The 20,614-nt window shown below is 47.7% G+C and overlaps 1 protein-coding gene across 8 annotated transcripts in view; it reads left to right on the top strand.

Moving 5' to 3' along the window:
- The window catches only part of CCDC85A (coiled-coil domain containing 85A), a 262,997-nt gene that overhangs the window by 173,735 nt on the left and 68,648 nt on the right, over positions 1-20,614 (top strand). For 3 of the 8 annotated variants that reach the window (XM_074578556.1, XM_074578555.1, XM_074578557.1), the window contains one exon: positions 16,401-18,415. The exons of 1 other annotated variant lie outside the window; for it this stretch is intronic. Coding sequence is in view for 6 of the 7 variants with exons in the window: in XM_074578555.1 (XP_074434656.1) it covers positions 16,401-16,450 (50 nt within the window). In the remaining variant the exon portion in view is untranslated. Of the gene's footprint in view, positions 1-329; positions 411-9,395; positions 9,516-12,545; positions 12,651-16,396; positions 18,416-20,614 lie in introns of those variants that run through there. 4 more of the 8 variants (XM_074578553.1, XM_074578554.1, XM_074578552.1 and 1 more) reach the window with 3 other exon arrangements.

Here is a 20,614-nt window from a genome sequence, read left to right as displayed (position 1 = left end):
TGGAGCATCCCCAAAATACAGCTTTGGGGAGGGGCTGGGAGAGCTGAAGTCTGTGCTGCCTTTCTGTAAGGTGCCTTGTGTCTGAGGAGGGGCCACCTCCAAGCACAGCAGTTCAGAATCCCAAGGCACCGGGAACTGGATTCATTCTAGCATCAGCGCTGTTAGCTGCTTGCACCGCCCGTGCGAGGCGCGAGCCGAATGTGTGATGGACACCTGAGGGAGGCAATCTGCTGTGAGTACGAGTCGGAATGGGGCACAGGCTCTGACGCCGGTAAACACAAGCAGATCTCTGTGGATAATACGAGTTTTTTTTCTTTTTTGATTTTTAGAATCAACCTTGTCCTATGTTAGGCAGCTGGAGGCAAGAGTAAGACAGCTGGAGGAGGAAAATCGCATGCTGCCCCAGGTGGGTGACATCCGTTGGTGGGAACGGTAGCCGGCAGCTAGGCAGCAACGCTCGAGCCTTCGTGCTCGAGGTGAAACCGTATCGCTCGTCACTTGACGTCACTGCGTTTGAACACTCAGGCTGATCATCTGGATAATCAAGGGCACTCACAGCTGTTTGTTCATCTTGCTTGTGATTGAGTGGGGTATTTATTTAAGACTACGACAATGCTTTCATTAATTTTTCTCCTTTGCAGGTCTTGATACTTTGCTAAGAAAAATTCACTGGAAGCCGCTACTTACAGTTAATTAATTTAAGGGTTGAAAATCCCATTGAACCGACCCTTTATATTCTGGTTTTATTCCAAGAGCTTCTCGTTATTAAAATACCAAGTACTTCTTATAGTTAACCAAAATATTTTGCTTTAAAAATGCAAATGTTTTAATAATAATTGGGTTATATTATTTTTAGTATTTTGAGGAGTATATTAGATACGTAAATGCAAGGCTGAAATTAATTTGAATAAATAAGCAAATATGAAGTTGAAGGTTTTCCCAACATGTTTTTAAGAACGAAAAATTCTGAGGTTCATTAAGAATGAAAGACACTTGTATTTTTTTATATAACACACACAAACCAGCACGCATTTCTTTTATATTTCATTCAGTAATCCTTAGGAACATCCATAAAGTCTCCAAATGAAGTTGCCCACCGGAAGGAAAAAGAAGTTGCATTTTGTTTAAATCAAACACTAGTTTAAACGAAGACGTTGGTCTGAAGAAGAAAATAGCTTTTTATCGAACATAGTACCGTTATTTGAATGTAAAAACCCCGATAGCAGTGAAATGTAGGAAGAAGTAAAATCCGCTGGCTCTGAAGCCGTCATTTGTGTAAGCCAAGATCAGCTGGAAGATCTCAGCCTGAGGTTAACCATTTCCTTTCTTAAGGCAGATTTTATGTGAAGTGTGGTGGTTTTTTCCCCTCACCTGTAACATGACAGTTGGAAGGGCCTCTGTCTCTCGTTTACCTCTTCACTTGCTAGCTGGCGTTGAGCGGTTTATGTAACTTGTACCTTCGTTTGTTGATCTGGCAAAGGAGGGCAGCAAGAACAATTAAATGTCTGTCCGTTGGCGTGTATGCAGCCTTCAATAGGAAGGGCAAAGGTGGGTCTTCAGTGCTAAAGGATATTATTTTCTTGTCAAGAACGGTGCTCAGGGCAAACGTTAACAAACCTGCCTGAAAAATGCTGTTGTGGTTTGTGTCGGGTCTGGAAGAATGCTGGGGAAGGAACTGTGCAGAATGTTCTTTGTGGGCGCAGTCTCTGGAAGTGGCCGTGTGCTTTATGTGGCTGGGGCTCGAGGCGCTCGGGTGGAGCCCCGTGAGCTGCATTACCAGCTCTTGCCGAAGGCTGGAACACCCACATTCGGGGTGTTGAGTTCGTTGAAAATCCCTTAGGTGAGGTGCCAAAGCCAGAAAATAGCACTTGTGAAAATAGCACCTGAATAGCACCTAAGAGCGAAGCTGTTGCGGAAGTAATTGAAACAAAATACGCCGATTGTGGGGTTTTGAAGGGGAAGAGCTAGGCGAGCAGGACTGCAAACTGCTTTTGGTTTTTGAATGCACAGGTCAGGGTGTCCTATGTTTGGTTTTGTTGGCACACGGATCTGTAGTGGAGTTCTGAAAAATCTCCCAATGTCTGTGGATACTTTACTGTAAGAAATAATGAGTGATAAGGGTTCACGTTTCCGGGCTTATTTTACCTTTCCCCCTGAGGAAAGTCATTGCTTTGGGGAGAGGAAGGAACGGCAGACACCAAGGTAATTCCGACTGTGTTCGACAAGCTCAGAGTGACGTTTGCGTGAGTCCGTTCTGGGGGCTTGTTGTGCCTGTGAGCACCACCCCAGACGTGCTGTGCGCGGGGATCAGGCCCTCGTTCAAGGCCACGGACACGGGAGGGAAATGCAGACGCTCCCGGCACTGGTTCGATTCCGTTTCACGGGAGGAAGGGGAGGCTGGTGGGCGTTAAGCCAAACCCAGCGCTTTTGACAAATCAGCTGAAAATACATGATGAGCTCCACAACTAGGGAAGGTTTTTGGCACAGCTCGTGCCCAGTTAGAGTGTCGTGCCTTAACGTTTCACCAGTGTGAAATGCCTTTTGGTCCTCGCCCAGCGCCTGGCGGGCGGCGTGCTGGGAGCTGCAGGACTGCACTTACATGTACGAGGTGACGCCCCTGTGAGGGCTTTACTTGAGGAGTCCTGCCTTGCTTCCCGAGGCTTTTCTCTCTCCTCCTGCCATGCTTTTCTGCTTTTTCCTCTCTGCTTCCAATATCCTTCTTTCCCTCCTTTTCTGCTTGCGTGTCACTCGGGAAACTGTGCGGGCACACTCGTTGCCACCCTCCTCAAATAAATCACTCCTTTCATCTTTCACTTAGCTGTGGTTCTCTTCCAGTTTCTTTTGCTTTGCTTGTCTCCCTCCCTCCATACCAGTTCTCTCTTCAAAACCCCACAGATCTCTAATGCAAAGGTTTTATTAATATTTAGTGGCAAGAACATTTCCAGAGAAAATGGATTTAAGTGCTGCCATCACTGTTCAGATGGAACCTGAGTTTTAGTTCACTCTGCTGCACTGAAGGGCTGCTTTGTCAGGGGAAACGGAGAACCACTGCCGAGTCAATATTTTGGTTTGATCAGGTAATAGGAAAGGTATAAAACCGCACGTATTCACTGAAGCCTGTTAATGTCTCTTCCTGTGCTGCACCGTCGTTCTGGTGGCAGCTTGGAGCATAGCAGTGGGTTTAGAAGCGGTGGGAAGCCGTACACGGGCTGTAGTTTGCTGTGTTGGTGAGAGCTGTAATTAGCTGTTCTTTTTTATTGCTGCTGTTCCTTTTTTCATTCTCTCAGATAGCATATTCCAAGATACGATCCAGACCTTTTCAGTTTCTGGCCACAAATAGGATTTTTGTGGAAGACAGCAGGTACTTCCCAAGATGTACGGTGTGCAGCTGGGTCTCCTGTTGAGAATGCCGCACTGTGCCGCTGCGCCCGAGCCCGGGGGTGTGCGGCTTCCCAGGCTCCTGTCGGTAGGGCTGCGGGGCAGCAGTGCGTGGAGGCACAAGGACCTGAACAAGAACATCGCCGTTTGAAGGATGGATTTCAGGCCAGAGCGGTTCCCCCGTGGGGCTGAGGCAGGAAAGCTCTCTGCCGCGCAGGGGCTCTGGCAGAGCTGCCGCCTTCTGCCGCCTCAAAATGTATGTGAAACTACAGCACTGAGTTTTACCGCTAACATTAAAAAAACCCCACGTGATAGTACGGCTGGTGCTCTAGCCACAGTATAGTCTCTGTGTATATTGTAATGAAGATACTCAGCAATAATTAAGAACATACATAGGGACCAAACAATGGATTCAGATCCCATTTACAGCTTCCTGGGCCGTGATGGACTGTTATGTCAGCGAGTAACTTCAGATAACTGAAACCAGGAGCGTCCTCCCAGACTTGATGTGGTGCGTAACTGCTGTCCGTGCCTTCTGCTGCGGGAAGCGAGCTTGGGATCTGGCAGCCACATGTCAATTAACCGAAGATATCCCTGAATTTTCGTAGGGATAGTATTTCAGGGCTGATAAGCTCAGCTGAAATGTTACGGAAATGCAGACATCTGTCATACAATGACAGTGAATGCATTTGCAAAAGATATTCTTGGCAAGCCACGCAATTTAAATTGCTTCAGTTTTTATTTGTTTTCGTGGGAGGAGGGAGCAAGAGGCAGAGATGAAGAACTGTCAAGACATATACCCCTTCTAACCCTTTGTCCTCGTAATTTAGCTTTACCTTCTAATGAAGGGGAAAGGAAGCATCGCTGGGGTGCTGCTCTCGGAGCAAACAGGCGGCACGGGGCAGCAGAGCGGGCGGCTGGATGCGGCACCAAAGGCAGAGGCAGGTGTGGTGTTTGGCCGAGCCCTCCTGCTCCCTCTCGCCGGGCTTCTCTGCCTCCACCTCCTCCTTCCTGCCTTTGCAAGTCTTTTGGTCCTTTTCCGTCTCTTTGTGTTGTTTCTCTTTCAATTCTGCTGTTGCTTCAGGCGCTTTTTGGGGGTTTTGCACCCTTGCTAGCCTTTTCCAGTCCTGGTACGTTTAAGTGTGAAATGGCAGGCATTTTTAAGCGCTTTCAACATTTTGCATTTCCCTCTTTCTTCCCCCTTCCATTAGATTATCACATTTTACATCAACGCGTTTGCAAATCTTTCAAAAGCCTTTTTTGCTGAGATCGGTGGTTTTTGTTTTCCCTGTACATGGCATGGTTTTAGTTATAAATCTAATGAGAAGATGGGAGCTGTTTGGATGGTATTCTTTTTGTAAAATCAGTGTCACTCACGGGCCAATAATGTTTGTCTCCTCCCTCCCATAGCATGTGGAAGAACAGGGAATCCTTCAACCAGAATGTAATTAAGGCCCATTGAACAAACCCATGTTACCTAATCATGTCATCAAATATTTGCTGCAAGTAAATCAGCAGCATCCACCCGCCCCGTTCTTTCACGTGCTGTCGTCCTCAGTTTAAATTAATAGGTCATTAACCGAGCAGCTTCAGTTGAGAACAGGTGAGGTTCTGAGCAGAGTCTTTGTCTCGGGCGTCCCCAGCACCGCGCTGTCCCCGTGGTTGGCGTGGGGGCTGAACGGCAAGAGCTCATGGGTTTGATGTGGCAAAGACACAAATTCAAGAAAAACCTGGTCTGCAAAAAGAGCGGCAGTTCAGAAAGAAGAAGAGATTATTATTTTTGCAGAGTAATTTCCCGAAGTCAAGAATTACTTTTTACTCATGTTTTTCTAGGACAGTCTGCTGATTCTTCCAGTTTTTAAATAGCGGTGGTCTTTTACGCGTGGCCTCCCAGATTTGGAGGTGCTACAGCCTGCAGCGTTTTTCTCTTGCAGGTTCATTAGCAAAAGAGGTTTAGGAAGGGCCTGCCATTTTCGGGTTGTTTCTGAAGGTGTGTAGCCAGCGATGGCTTTGGCCACTCGGAAATCTGAGTATGCTTAGTATGCTATGAGGGTATGTGGATTTTGGCAGCAGTGTGCAGGAGTAGAGGTTTCTAGTGAGGTCTTTGAGAACAGGAATTATGGGGAATAACTACAGCGTTTTAAAGTTGTGTGTTTTAATTGACAGGAACGCTCCCTAAAAAAATTGTTGCTGTTTCGTTTGGTGCGTTACTAATCCAGCAGAGCAACGTGCTGGGGCTTATCGCTTTCTGGTTTTCCTTTCTCCTGCCTGTTTGAAACAAGCTGACAAACACAGCCCGCGTTTGCTTTGAGCTAAGGGGGAAATGGAGGGCTGGGGAAATCAGCCAAGAGCTTTGGAAATCAGGTAGTGATTGAAGTGGCGTGGCAGTTACCCAGCAGGAAGGATACGCTTCCCGGTAAACCGCGTGCCCCTGGGGTGAAGGCAGCTGTGCGTGTGCTGAGGTGGGTCTGCCATGGCGAGTGACCAGAGCGGTGCCCGGCGGGCAGGGAAGTCCTGTTCCCTCCGACGCGCCCGTGAGGTGCCTCGGGGTGTCCTCGGAGCAGAGGTGGCGGGTGTTTTTTCCTCCTCGGCTGTCCCTGCGCGCCGTGGGCAGGCTGCCAGGCAGGCGGCAGGCGGCATCCGGAGGGGCTGGCAGATAAACTGCCGCTGACTGGGGCTGTGCAGCGGGCCTTGCACTAGAGCCGCTTTCATCCGCGACTGCCCTTATCAACAGCATGGACTGAAAAAATTATGTTTCCTGCTAGCTCAAGTAGAAAGGCTCGTGATTAGTCCTCTCCCTCACAGTGTGTCCTGTTCTTCACAGGGGTCTTCATTCTGGCTGTGACCGGGGTGCAGGGTTTGCCTCTGGCGCTCGGGGAGAGTGACCTGAGTAGCCTCAACGTTGTGCAGTGGGAGGGAGATGCTACATTTCTATTCATCTCATTTTTTGTGATGTGGCATTACGGGGTTGAGTCAGATTTCCTGTGCTTTCTATTCACTAGAGTCGCGTGTTGGCGTTCAATATTTCATAGATGTACTTGCAGCAGCAAACGGAACTGCAATTCGGTGATTGCGGTTCCCTCTGTTATCTTTGTGGCAAAATGCACAGGACATACTACGTCTTTTTTACCTGCTTCAGACAGTGTGCTTTCAGCAGCGGTATAATCCGCGCACCGTAAACGTTAGACTCGGAGGAGGCAACGTGCAGACCATGCTTCAGCTTGGTCACAAGGGCTGGATGGGGGCAGTGGGGAACGTTAGCAGTGTAGGACGAGCAAAAACCCCAATGCTTTCTCAGACATTGGCGTTGTGCAGCACTGTGTATTCAAAATGACTCAAGATACTTAAAGTCGATACAGATTTCAGCGCTACGGAGCCACAACTTCATCCCTTCTGTCTGGTCTGGTTCCACTTCCACAACTGTGTTACTGGATGGTAAATGAAAAGGTCTGTCCAAAACACGTGGACACACAGGATGCCCTACTTCGAGTGGCCGAATGCCAGTGCTGCGTGTGGAGCTAGAGAAGAGGAGGAAGGGAACAGGATTTCTCCTCCCATCCTCAAGGTCCTACCTAGGATCCAGTTGTAATCCGGGTTGGGCAGGGGCAGAGAAGGGACTCGGTGCAAGGAAACACAGGTCCAGTTCTGGTGGAAGGTTAAACATTGTCATGCCGCCCGCTGGCAAGAGCAGCTGTGATGATGGGTCTGAAACGCACACTTTTCTCCTCTCTTGAGGCACCTTGTTTCAGACACCGCCGCTTTGGCAAAGTGCCTTTTCCTCCTGTTTTGCATCGCTGCCTCAGAAACTGGTCGTGCAGTCAGTAGAGCTGAAGTGCCTACAGGCTCGCAGGACTTGCTGAGGAACAGGAGACACGTCTCCACGACGGTCCCCTCCCCATCATCTGCTGGAACAAGCCAAGGAAGGCAGAAGCTGCAGTGCTGGTGTGGAATGGCCTCACCTGAGATGAGAAGTCCCTGAGCTGCAGGATGGGGCTCCAGGGCTACAAAACCAGCCTTGTTTTTTAAGAAAAGCTTCTGTCTCTTATCATAGACAGGAGAAGGAGGGAGAGGGATGTCCACAGGGGAAATACTAATTTTCAGTCCCCTACCAACACGTGTTGAGAACGCTGTCTGCTCAAAGCAGTCTGTTCACGAGTTTCTCATTCTCCTGGAGGGAGACAGCCATGCGCTAGGAGGGGCTGTGAAGGACAGCTGCCTGGAGGACAGGCCTCAACTCTGACAGCGGCACAATTTGCAGGAGTTACGGATTTTCTCATATTCAGGGGGTTTAGATGCATGATCTGTACTAATTTTCCAAGCCTTTTAATAGCGATATTTATGTTTTCCCATTCAAAACTGACCACAACCTTTGCTGGCCCTGGAGTCAGTGAAGAAACAGAATACTTTGATTTATAAGAAAACCCAAAGCTGACTGAGGGAATTTATCCTAAACCAGAATTGCTCCAATCTGCTTTATTACCCCTTTTCCTTCCTCTTTCATTTCCTTTCCCAAAGTGTAGCATTAATCCGCCCAGTCACTAACAGATCTATAAATCCTTCCCAAAGTCGGTCCCAAGCCTTGCTGGGTACCTCGCAGCAAATTGACGACAGGCGTTCAGCAGTGGCAGGGGTTGTCTCTGCGGTGCCCCTTCGGCACTGCTGCGGGCAGCGCGGTGGTGCTTTCCAAGGCCTGGTCTATCCCGACGGATCCACGCACAGCGTATGAACTTGCTTCGGACCGCGCTACTTGTCAGTTACATGTTGTCAGGCAGACTGGGTCGGTGAAGTTCAGCCTCGTGTCATCTCGCTGCGGCCTTTTCCTCCCACCCCCCCTTCCTTTTCCCTGTTGTTTAGCCTATAGACGCCCCTAGGAAGGCTGCAGGGTGCTATGTGCTTGCTCAGCGGGGCAAATTAGTGCCCATTGGGGCACTGGTTCTGGTCGGAGGCTCTTTCCACTGTCATTATTTTTCCTTCAGAAATGCATTTCCCACGCATTCCAGCAGGAATTAGCGCTACATTATTTCTTAATGTTTCCTACAGTGTTTCTCACTCTGTAAGAAAGGAAATTTTCCTCTCTCAGTCTTTGAAATGTTTTTCTTTATATTTCTCCTTTTTTTTTCCTTTTTTTTTTTTTTTTTAACAAAATTCTGCATGAAGGCTGACAGTGCAGGATGACATTAGAAGAGCGGGTCAGGTTGAGAGCCCCTTGGAAGGGTGTGCTCGGGCCGGCTCTGCACCATACCCATGAGTGCAGAGGGTATTCTCAGCCCTCCTCCAGAGCTGGCTGCCGGCTCAGGTTGCCCCCGGCACTGCAGTCGCTCCAGGGGACGCTCCACGTCCTGCAGAGCTTGAGGTGATGGAGCTGTAAGAGCTCAGGGAGCTCGCATTTGTTTGGCAGTGTCCTGAGGAACCCCTCCAGGTGTCTGCCGCGAGGAACAAGCCCCCAGGGCTGTCACTGCTGGGTATAAATTGGGATCTCACAGGCAAGCAGGGGCCGTGCCCTTGCGCCGGAGCAGCCAGAGGCAGGGAATAAGTGAGCTGAGAGCCTCCCGGGGCTCCCGCCTGCTGCCCTGGTCGGCTGTGGCTGAGCTTGTGTTACAAACCTTGCAGCAACCTTTAAAAATGTGAGTTTTGTTGAAGGAACAACCTCCAGGGTTATTGGGATAAAATTAGATGTTCTCAAAACCTTCCTCTGGAGCTGAAACCATCTCTCTGAACCTCGCAGCACTTTTGTGAGGCAACGTACGTACACAAGAAATTTTGTGACTGTGCCCTGGTTTTGCAGACAGACGCCCTCGAGGGCCAGAGAGTTTGGGTGACGCTTCAGCTGCCTCTCGTGGACCTTTGGTACTGTGGCACAGAAAGAGGGGGACTTTGGAGTGAAACATGCCTTCAGTGCTTCTCAGCCTTTTTAAAGAAATTCTTTTTACAGAATTTAAAAGCCTTTTAAATTGCCATCTGTTTTAATTAGTTACCAACCCTTTTCTTTATTAAAGAGTTTTTAATCTTTTGCGAAGGATGCCATTAGGATGCCAGGAGGGGCGGAGGGGAGTTACTGCTCTGCAAAGGAGCCAGCTAGCGCCACTGGACATGGCTCAGCCTCTCCGCAGTCTGACTCAGTGGTTAATGCCCTGAAGGTAACGCTCCTGCGGTACAGTCCATGCAAAACGTCCTGTCTGTTACTCCACACGTGTCGTATTGTCCTGGCAACATCCCCGTGGCCACCACTGGGATGTTACTGTCGTGAGTGGGGTTGTTTTTCTGTTTGTCACTCATTGCATCTGTGGAGCTTGTGTTTCTCGGGGCAGGGATCCGGCCCCCGCCGTGGGGGTGACACCAGCTGCAGCTGCTCTCCAAGTGACTTACACCGCTGCAGTTTTTCTTTGAAGCTGAAAGCGGTGTTTTCCTGAATACAGAAGTCTTTCTACTTCATCTAGGATGCATATTTGCTCTCCAGTGGAAAATAACGGATTCCTGTAACCCGTGCAGGGAGAGATACTTTAATGCAAAGCTAAAGCCAACGCACGTGGTATATTCATAATAAAAATAGCAGAACTTTGGGCTGAAGACCATGCATCAGGATCCCAAGGTCAGTGTTGAAACTTCTGGGAGAGCAGCTGTGATTTACTCCGCAGCCAGGGTTGAATCGCAAAGACCTGCGCTGCATTGATAAACAGCAATTGGCGCTAGCAATCAGAGGGACAAATCTGTGAGTTCTTACCCGTGTCAGCAGTGAAACTGTTGCCATTAAGGAAACGTAGAAAGCCGTTACAGGAGGCAGTGGTTTATCAGTGATGTGAATCAAGAGCTGGCCGAGTCCGCTGTCCCACCGCAGCCCGTGCGCAGCCGTGCCCCTCTGGGGAGCACTGCGGGCTGCTGGGGGCTGAGCAGAGAGCGTGGGCGTTGTAGGCCTGTCTCCTGGTGCTGCCTCTGACCTCACTCTTCTCTGTGGTTTGTGCACGTCTTCTCTCCTGTGCTTCGCTCCTTAGCTACACTGCTTTGATATTCCTTCGGTTAAGCGGGTGTTCTTCCCACCTACGCAGACGGTGCAGGACATACTGGTTTTTTGGAGGAGGTAGGTTTGCTCTCCTTCAGGGGGAAGCTGGAAGGGACTTTTGTAGACATTTGCTTGGTTTTTGAGCTTCGTGGAGACGCACAGTGCACAGTAAGAGCTCAGTAGTGCTGTTGACTTGCCTGGACATCTGAGTTAATGAGCAGAGTGATTATCTTCCACATGGCTGGGTGACATTGACTTCTCCTCTGTGAAGCCTGAGGAAATAGGTTTATGCAAGTGAACTGAGCACAAATTAGAGCAATCAGATCCCTTCCTGTAACATAAAACCTGGCGTGGGGCTTCACCGCAGCCACCTCGCCTGTGTTTCTGGCTTCCGCACGGGAGAGGCGGCAGCAGAGTGCTTGAGCCCCTCTCCGCAGGCACACAATTGCAGGTCCCCTCTCGAAGGTCCACCCTTGACCAGTGCGAATGGCCACCCCATTGCAGGTCCCTTCTCGAGTGGTCCCTGTGGGCAGCTCTCTGCCCGCGAGCGCGCTGGTCTCCCCCTGGCGCCGGAGAGGTGTGACGAACCTCCCTTCCCGGCTGCTTGGGAGAGCCCAGCTCAGCCGTACTCCAGGTCCTGCCTGCATCTTCCATGTATTTCACCAGCTGGTGCCTAGAAAACAAAGCTAAGCCAATGAATTTTGACAAGAGATCATGAATAATTATAAAAAACCCTGCCTTTTGTAGTTCTCTTAAAATACATGTTGGCCAAGACACTTCCTTGAGTGGAACATTTAACAAGAAGCTTTTGACAACCGGCAGTAGCTGGTTGGTGTAGTGAAATATTTGAACAATGGCTGATACCTTGGCTGCTGAAATGGATTGATAAGAAATACACAGAATTTAGTTCAATATGATGTGAAGGCGCAGCTTTTAGTTTGCTAGGAGGTATTGCAGCAGGTGGAAGTAGATCTAAATGCTCCTGTTCTATTCGAAATGGAGAGCGAGGCGTCAGCTAAACGGACTGCCCGACCTTCCCCGTTCCCAGGCAGGGAGGAGACCCTGCTCTTTCCAAGAGAAGCCCGCGGGCTCCATCCTGCCCTGCTGGGAACGCTGAGCTCCTGCTCGCATCACTTGGCAGAATCAGATGCAGGAGGAAGAACAAACCAGAGTAAGGAGCCTGCTTCTCTTTACAAATTTGGCAATTTGGAATTCCTGCAAAAGAAGAAACAGTCTTTATTGCAAAACCTCACCATTGGTATACGATCCCCTTCTGCACAGCAAGAAATGTACTTCAAAGGGACAGATCCACAAGAAAGTGGAGGGAGATCACCGCTAAAACTAGCGATGGTTTTTTCCTGAATAACGAGGAGACTTAAAAAACCCAGTAATTGCCTGTGAAGGCAGTGGTGAAAGAGAGAGAAGAGCTTTGCCGCAGCTGGGCTGAGAAGGGCTCTCCCATGACCGGGTCCCTCATCCCGGGTGGCTGAGAGGAGAAACTGCCGCGTGTGTGCCGCGATCCTCCCTGCCCCGCAGTGCCCGTGGGATTATTCCCTGTGTGCACGTGGTATCCCTAGGGATATGTAAGTAGTGCTTTCATATGGCAGGATGTGTTTCTTTCTTTCTGGGAGTTGTATATGGCCAAAGTGCGTGCTCGTGCATGGAGATGTGCCTATTGCCCACGGGTTTGCTGTGCGGAGCAGGGTGTGTGTTCCCAGGGTGATGACGGTTACCTCTTGCGACAGCCGGGATAACCAAGGGCACAGCCTCGCCTGCGACACCTGCACTGGCCTCTCCTGTCCTGAGCCCAGCGTCACCTGCTGGAGACTCCACTGGGACAGCTACAAATTAAAGTGAGCTGGGCTTTCATCAGAGGCAGCGCCGGGGGCTAAGCGTGGGAGTTGCTGCAGAAAAGTAACTGTTCTGTGCCACCCAGCAGGTCAGGCGAGAAGATGCGATGATCCCTCCGGCCCCGAAACCCAGAGCGCTGTGATCAGTCTAGTTATCTTTAAATGCAGTTGGTCAGTTACGTATGTACGCCCGTACTCAGGAAGGACTCACGAAAACCTAACTATGCTACTGCTCTTATTCCTGGCTGCAAAACAGATTTGTAAAATCACATTTCCCTTTTTAAAAAACAAAACAACACAGCTTACCCTTCTCTTGGAAGCTGAGGAAAATCTAGATCAGCGGGCTGTTAAAGACTCTTCACATTCTTACCACTACCGTGGTGAGACAGAAAAAGCTGCGGCTGGAGAAATGTGCAGTATAAGTGCTTAATTTTACATTCTGTATTGAGCCTGGAAACACCTGAAGATGCAAAGTAGTTTGTTTTTTTGTTTTTTAAATGCTGACAATGTGCCCTTGAAGATCTTATATGGAAATTAAGTCAATTACTGTTTCTGTAATGCAATTACTGTTTTATTAGGAACGCCATGATTTTAACATGTTGGTTAGTATTGATCAGAAAAATCTGTGTGTGATAATATATCTGCGATAAAGTACCGTATGACTCAGCTGAACCGAATTTGTCCTTCGTAAGAGTAAAATTTGGCAAGTATGATGAAGTCTGGCAGCCTCAGTTTCCCCATCCGTACAGTGGCACCTATATATTTTCCTGCCTACGCTATTCCTTTGCAATTTATGGATAAAAAAGCAGTTTCTAACTAATACATATTTAATAGTAATCCATAAAAGTTCTCGTGATGTAAGTGATGCAAGTGGTGCCACTTCTACAATGCTAATATACTAAATTGGACATGATCGATTCATTTTTGTAAGTCCCCAAGTCCCTTGTACTCTGCCTTGTCTCTGGTGCCCAGCTGTTCAGAGCTCCGCTCCTGCCATTGAAGTGCTGCCTTTTCTTCTGACTTTTATAATCTATGTCTGATTTGACTATTGATAAATTATTATACTTTTAAAATAGTTGGTTATTTCCTTTCCGATTTTACTTTTTCTTCTATCCCTCTAGCCCATGTTAAAACTAGAGTGGATTTGTGATAAGCTAATGATTAACGTTTCTTTTCTTTTGCATTCTCATTGCAGTTCCTCCCAGGTTGTAGCTCCCCGTTGTGCTTCAGCTTTATGCACTGTGGGTCTTTCACATGAAACATTTGCCACGGCATCGTTTGCCTTTGAAAGCAGTGGAATGATGACAAGTTTCATTTGGGGCTCTATAATCTTGGCTCATAGTCTTGATTGGTACCAAAATGCAATTTTGGATGTGTTACGTGATCCTGTTGATGTTTTATTACGATAATGGCTGTGGGAACTCTCTCGTCAGGATGTGCGTGTGGTATTGGTACCACCTCAACAGCAATGTCTTTGGGAATGGGTTTGCTTTGTATTTCCATGCTTGCCTTGTCCTAGGAGAACTTAGCAGTACGTAGCAGCAGGTTTCGAGGCAGTTTGTCGTGTATTAGTGAGCGTGGAGGTGATTTCAAAGCACAGGAACTGTCGGGATTAAGCCTGGAGGGCTGTTCTTCGTGGTTTCCCTCCGGCTGCCGGTAAGTTCTGATCACAGCGCCGCTGTCATCTCCAGTCAGGTGCGGGTTCCTGCCTGCCTTACAGGGAGAAGACCTCTGTCCTTTCACTCCTGGCTGTTGGGAGTAAGCTAGAAATGGATCATCATTTGTGAAGATCATCGCCCTCAGAGCTGTCCTTTATTCAGTCACAGTTTCTGCTGGAATTTTGAGAGAGGTTTTTGGTACTGGGCTTTTTACTATCATAACTATTTAAAACACGTTCAGGAATGCTCTGGAGGTACACTTTCTTTTGAGCGCTTGTAAATGCAAAGGACTTCCATTAGTGCTGCGTGTGACAAGTCAGCGTTGAACTAGTGAGCTGGGAAGACGACAACCCTACATGCAAACCCCAAGCGCACGTGCAATGCAGAGGGCCAAAGAAACCCATGCGCAGAAGGCAGCAATGTGTACAGCTGTGGCGACTGTGCCAAGAGCTGTACCTATGCCAGCACAGAAGGAGAGTGCGGTGACAAATCTGCAGAAATGTAGGTTATCATCCCGTCTTTCTGAAAGGCAGGCAAATCAAATTACTGTGACGCCTTTGAGACCCGGGTATCTGTTGCACTGTATGCACAAGCAAAAGTGGTTGCTGGTGAAGATTTCTCCATTTCCTACCCGTAAAAATGGCAGGAGACTATTCCTTTTGGCCACATCTTGTCAATTCTGCGTAGCCCGTCAGCTTTCCAGGGCTGGCTTGTGTGTGTTTGTCCATTCCTAGCAATCAGGGGTCATTTGTTCAGCTGGAAATAAAGGACTTCGGGAAGTGTCACCTTTTCATTTATTATTGTGTCAGCATTAGCTGCTTGGTAAATATCGTCTAATGTTTATTGACCAGAAAAATTGTTGAAAGGCATCTGTAGGTACAGTGTGCCTTCTCACAAAAGCTATCCAAGAGACCTTTCTTTTTGATAATATCAAGTAAGGAAAATCAGCAACAAAATGTTGGAAAGAAACACCTTTCTCATTGTATCCAGCCCTCTGCCATTTCCCATGGCTCTGCCGTAGACGGCTGATTCGGGAGGTTTCACCCATTTTTTGTGCTTTCAGCACGGCAGTGTTTCACAACAGAGCAAACATAGCTAAAACACATGCATTTTTATGATGGTAATTTCTGATTTCAGGCTGCAAGATTCTGGTTATATGGGAAGTTCGCAGGGTTTGAGTTATGCCCACCTGTTAGTATTAAAGACAGTCACCTTTAAAGAACTTCATTGTGTTTGGCCCTGTGTAGTAAGACTGTAGTCTTACTGCTTCGAGTCTTGGAGTCTCTATGGTTTTCGTGCTTACACTCAGGTTTTCTTCAGCAAAGGCTCAGAGGAAGCGGATTAATTTCCCATCTCTAGCACAGAACAAGAGTAGGACCATGGGGTCGTTCTGCCTTCGCTCATCAGCTGTCGGAACCAGGGCTGGTGGCCCCTTTTCAGGGTGTGGGCTGCTTTGTGTGCCCTCACGCCAGCTAACGCGGTGCCTGGTCGCTCATGGGCTTTAGCCAGGGTTAAAATACAAATAAAAAATAATGACTGTCATACTGCTACAGAGATTAATTGAGTGATTTAGTAGCAGTTGTACCTTAGTTGGTTGCTAGTTGATGGTTATTAAACAGAAATAGTCTTAAATTGCAATACACGTTATGGTGGTAATCACCGCTCCTGTTTCTTCTGGCCCCTGGTAGAGATGCCTGGTGATAACGGCACAAGCAACTGGTGCTCCTGCTTATCATCGGTCAATCTTCTTACAGATCATTGTAAAATACTTTCCTTTTTTTTTGTTTGTTTGTTTGTTATAACTTCTCTGCTTTTTTAATTCCATAAATGTAACATGGAGGTTACGCAGTCATGAATTGGGAGTAGATGTGAATCTGAGGAAGGAAACCTTTATAACGTATAGTCCACACTAAGAACAAAATTGCGAACTTCTGCTAAATTGTAGATTTGTCTCTGGTCCCACAAACCCCACAAGCGTGTATAGAACAGTGACCGCGGGCCCAATTCCTCTGATCTCAATGAAGAACAAATTAAAACAAACGCTTTCAATGTCTTGCTTGATTTTAAGTGAACAGTTAAATTCTTTGAAAAGTGGGAGAACCGCTCTGTTCTTTTTGAACTAGAAATGTTTAGACTCCTCTGGACTGAGCTTCGTGCTTCTGAATTGCTTTCGGCAAGAGATGTGGTTTGGGAAATAGTTGAACAAAGTCTCAGTTGAGGCCTGTGAACGCCCTCAGTCTTGTATCTGAAGCACAAAGTACCGTGGTGATGCCTGTGCTAGTTCATTTGTCTCTGTTTTTAATCATTTTTACCTAGAAGCATGTGCTTTCTGTGTTCAGAAGGAATGCTGTATCCCTTGAGAAGTGTCCTCTTCTCCTGTCGTGTGTCCCCCCCTCTGTCCGTACCTGTGCTGCATGGGCTGCTTCGTGAACGTGTGGCCTTTCCAGATGCATGTCTAATGAGCGCCAGCGCGCTTTCCCTGCTGATGACGAGATCTCTTTCCATCCCTCCCTTCAGGTTGTGTGGAGGAAACTTGGAGATGCTGCAGGGTCGTGCCCTGGAATTAGACAACATTTGTCAGGAAATCAGTATAAAGGACCTATGTAAAAGGCCCTGAGCAAGTCCTCTCTCTGAGTTTGAACTGCCCGAGAGAGAAAGAGCTGACTGTGTCCGCAGCGACTTGCCGGCTGATGACGGGGCATCTCTATGCACTGCACGGGACTTCGCTGGAAGCCAGCAGAGGTTCTGCAGAGGGGTCTTTCAGAGGAGCCGTGTTGTCGGCGTTCCCCAATACCGCTGTTCCGATGTACTGGCTTGTGAAACGCTGCTGCCGCATCGACGCTTCAACACACCACACGTAGAAGCACGGAGGTATTTGCATCCTAACTAAAAGATAATTGGGATTCTGCAGGAGTTACGTGAAATAAGTTTTATTTTGGTTAGTTACAGTGAATCTCTAGTTAAAGCCTGAACGAATTTTGCCACTGGATTTAACAGAGGTTTTTCACCAGGCTGGAGAGACGTTGATAAACTGTGCCTTTGGTCTCCGCAGTTTTGAGAAAGTCACTTCTTAGTAACTCACACTTCAGTCTCGAAAATATTGGTTAATGGTGCTTAGGCAATTTCCAGATGATTTTTTTGCTTTGGTAGAATACCTGCCTTTGGAGGTGCTAAAAGACCATCCAGTCTCCTAACCAGCCAGTAGTGTAGCATAACTACAGTACTTGTAGTGAACCGCAATTTCTTTCTAAATGAAAGTAAAGATAGCTTTCTTTTTGATTCACTTTGATGCACATCTTCTGAAGACGTGTGCGATGTTTGCAGCCCTTTAATGAACAGGATACTTAGGCATCACTATCATAGGTCTCAAATCAGAATTTCCATCAGAGGGGTTTTTTTGAAAGTATTTTCCAGTTGTCAGGATGCTAATTTCTACTGTTTAATTTAGAGACGTGCTGGTTTATTTAACAAGAGTCTACAAGGATTTAAAAGATTGCACTGCATTATAAAAAAGCTTTTCTTGCCACTGTAGCGTTCTTTCAAAGGAAAAGGTTTTATTATACTCAGAGCATGTCTTTCATTATTATGAGGCAGAAGGCTCTCGTTCAGATTGCCTGAGATTTGACCAGACGGCGCCCTAGATGTGCTTAGTTTATTTTTATCTCTGTGTATGATACTAGTTGTGTGTATTGAATTGCAATGATAGGTATTTTGTGTATCTCTAAAAGCAACGATAGTTCCGTGTATGAATGTGCAACAGGCTTGTGACTGAATGCCGTTCCTTAACTTTTTACCATAGCTGAGCAACAAAAAGACTAATAAAAGTTTAAAAAAAAATAGGAATGCAACGATTCCTGCGTTTCTGGTTTGTTCTTGGTTACTGAGATTTGAGCCAAAGTCAGAACCTCTGTTTCCTCTGAGCTTGCAACGTGCTGTATTCGTGGCCTCTCTGCAGTGGCATGTAGCTCAGTCGCTGTACAATCTTTTGTTCTATAGGAGTATGATGTAAATCTGCTGTCTTCAGAAAAAGGGTGTTCATTTGCTGCAGCAATTATGTTGGTTTCTGTTGTTATTTTTACTTGGTACCATTTGACGTAAGGCCTCCGATCTGGCATTGCTTTCTTGGGCAGAACTCCTGTTGGCTCCGTCTTCTGGAGCTGGGAAACGCAGAATCCGCCTTCCATTTTGAAACATTGCACTCTTGCTTCATTCTTATCTATAACCCAGCCCAAACAGTTGTGTTGTCTGTTACCTTTACACGTTGTTTTCTCCCATGCATATCGTTTGCATAGTTAAACTTCAGTTGTTGTATTCCTATATATCTATATATACACGTATGAAAAGATGTAAAACATGTACTTGTGCCTGCAGTATGTATGTGCAGGGGCTAATTTGAGGGACACTGGTCTTTTGACACGACACTTGTGTAAATTTTGATACTGTATTAAAACTATTTTTTTACAGTTCTGCGTAAGATTGGGTATCAAGTATCTGTGTTCATCTTAGCAATGGTAATAAATTATAGAATCTCACCGCTGTTTGCTGTCCTTTAATGACCGAAACCGCGAGGTGCTTGGGCTGACGCGCAGTTTGCTTTGAAGGAGCTGTTGGGAATGTTTCCTGCTGGGTGGAGAAATGATCTGCGTGTTGTGGATTTTGTTCACTTTCTCTCCAGGTCTCTTAAAAAAGCCCAGATTTGTGGACTTGCTTCTATCTTTTATGCTAACTGCGGTAGCTACTGTATGCATTCTGCACAGCCAGCAGGCGCCGTCAGGTTGCCACCAGCTGCGAGCCCCAGGTGTGGTGCGTTAAGTCCCCAGCCCTGCTGCGGGGGCAGCCTCGGGCACCTCCCTGGGGCCCTGCCTCCCCCCAGCTCCCACAGTGCGGCTTCAGGCGAGGACGGGGCGACGTGGAGCTCCCGCAGACGCTGCCCTCAGGTAAGCGATGCTGCATCTTGGTGGTACGGGGGGAGGCTGGCTGTGTCCCGCCATGTGCCGGTGGCCTCCTGTGCCCACCACATCTCCATTCCGGGACCGGGCTTCCTAGTCCCACCACGGGCTGGGTGCGCTGGGGGAAAGCCCAGCCAAAGGGCTGCTTGTTTCTGCTTGTGCCAGTGGGCAGAAAACTTGCACTAAATTTTCTGGAAAAAACCCCACTTAGTACAATCAATATCTTGAAGCTGATCGATCCTGTGGGGGGCTCCTAAAAATGCAGCTTGCTAAGAGGAGAAAGCGAGCAGTGTGTGAAGAGGGGGAGTGCTCTGGAGGGGTCCTGCAGCCTTCTGATTTGTCTCTGCGCTAATGAATAAAAATTGTGTGGTAGTTACGGACCTTCCTCTCACCTTTCTTGCTCTCTGCCCACACGGTTAGGCGTTTTTCAGTAAAATGTAACCACGGCAAGCATCGTGGACTCCTCATTCAGTTGTTTTTAGCATAATTCTGCTTCAGTTGAAAATTTGCACGTGTTGTTACGGGGCCATTCCCAGCTTCTGAGCAGAGCATGAATGAGCTGTAAAATTCACTATGTGAGTGAATTTTAAATAGGACTCGCATAGCAGATGTAGTGAGTGGATTTTACGTTCTGGAGTGGAGAAAAGCTGCTTTGCTGAAGGGTTAGGAGGTAAAGAATGGCAGTTTGATTTTCAGCAAGTGAAGGGTGCCCATTCCCCAAAGGTTGCAGTTGATGGACATGTTTACGAACGCGGCAGGAAGCCAGAGTGCCCTTTGCAGGATGTTCAGCGCCGCCAGCCCAAACAGCCTCTGCCGCTCCTTCGTGCTGCCTGCACCTCCCAAACACCACATGCCCCACGGGCTTTCCGAACCTGCCCAACTGACACCACTCCTGCTGGGGCACCAGTTCGTTTAATTCTTTGTATGTTTTTGAGATAAGTTCCAGGGTGGTGTGAATTCTTTATACAGATCTTATCAGTTTGGTATAGAAGAAAGTAGCTCAGCCACTTTTTCCCCCATGTTCAGGGCAGAAAAAGTCTTGATGATACTGTCCTTTATTTGGAATTCCTGCAGAACAGACTAGCAAACGCAGCTGCCAGATATATAACGCCAAGACCTTCTTATATCTCCACACTTGTCTTTTCCAGGCTTGGGTGAACCACGGGCACCGGGATCCCAGCCGTGAATGTCCTTAAGCCAGCAACTAGCTCTGCGACCGGTCATCCAAAAACCTGAAGGTAAGAACAAGCTGCCTGGAGAGCGGCTCTGCCTGGGTTTAATAAATAGAGGTTCTGCATGATTTAATCAACCAGCGAACAGGCATTTGCTGGGCTGCTTCATGATTACGGTCAGGCACTGGTCAGCCTGCCCAGGGAGGTGGCTGAGTCACCATCCCTAGAGGTGTTTAAGAAACGTCTAGATGTGGCACTTCAGGGCATGCTCTAGTGGCAGAGATTGTAGGTTGTTTGGTTGGACTTGATGATCTTAAGGGTCCTTTCCAGCCATGAAGATTCTGTGATTACGGTACTTTCTAGCACGCAGTCAAGCCCAAAAGTGACGGTGAGGTGGCATGTGCCGGAGCTGGCAACTCACGGCTGATACAGGCAGGATTGGGAGTGAGGGGGAAGCAGAAACTGCAAAAGGAGGAAAGAGCAAATAATCTTCTTGCTAATAATGACTGGCTGGCTTTTTTCTTTTTTAAAGAAGAACATCTTTCCCCTCCTCCTCCTTGGTGAGTTCAGGCTCTTCATGGGTGTTTTATCCCAGAAACAGCATGGCGTG

This window comes from Larus michahellis, chromosome 3 (genome assembly GCF_964199755.1).
Source record: "Larus michahellis chromosome 3, bLarMic1.1, whole genome shotgun sequence".
Taxonomy (NCBI): Eukaryota; Metazoa; Chordata; class Aves; order Charadriiformes; family Laridae; genus Larus; species Larus michahellis.
The sequence above is the reverse complement of the archived record's forward strand: the minus strand, read 5'-3'. Positions and strand labels throughout refer to the sequence as shown.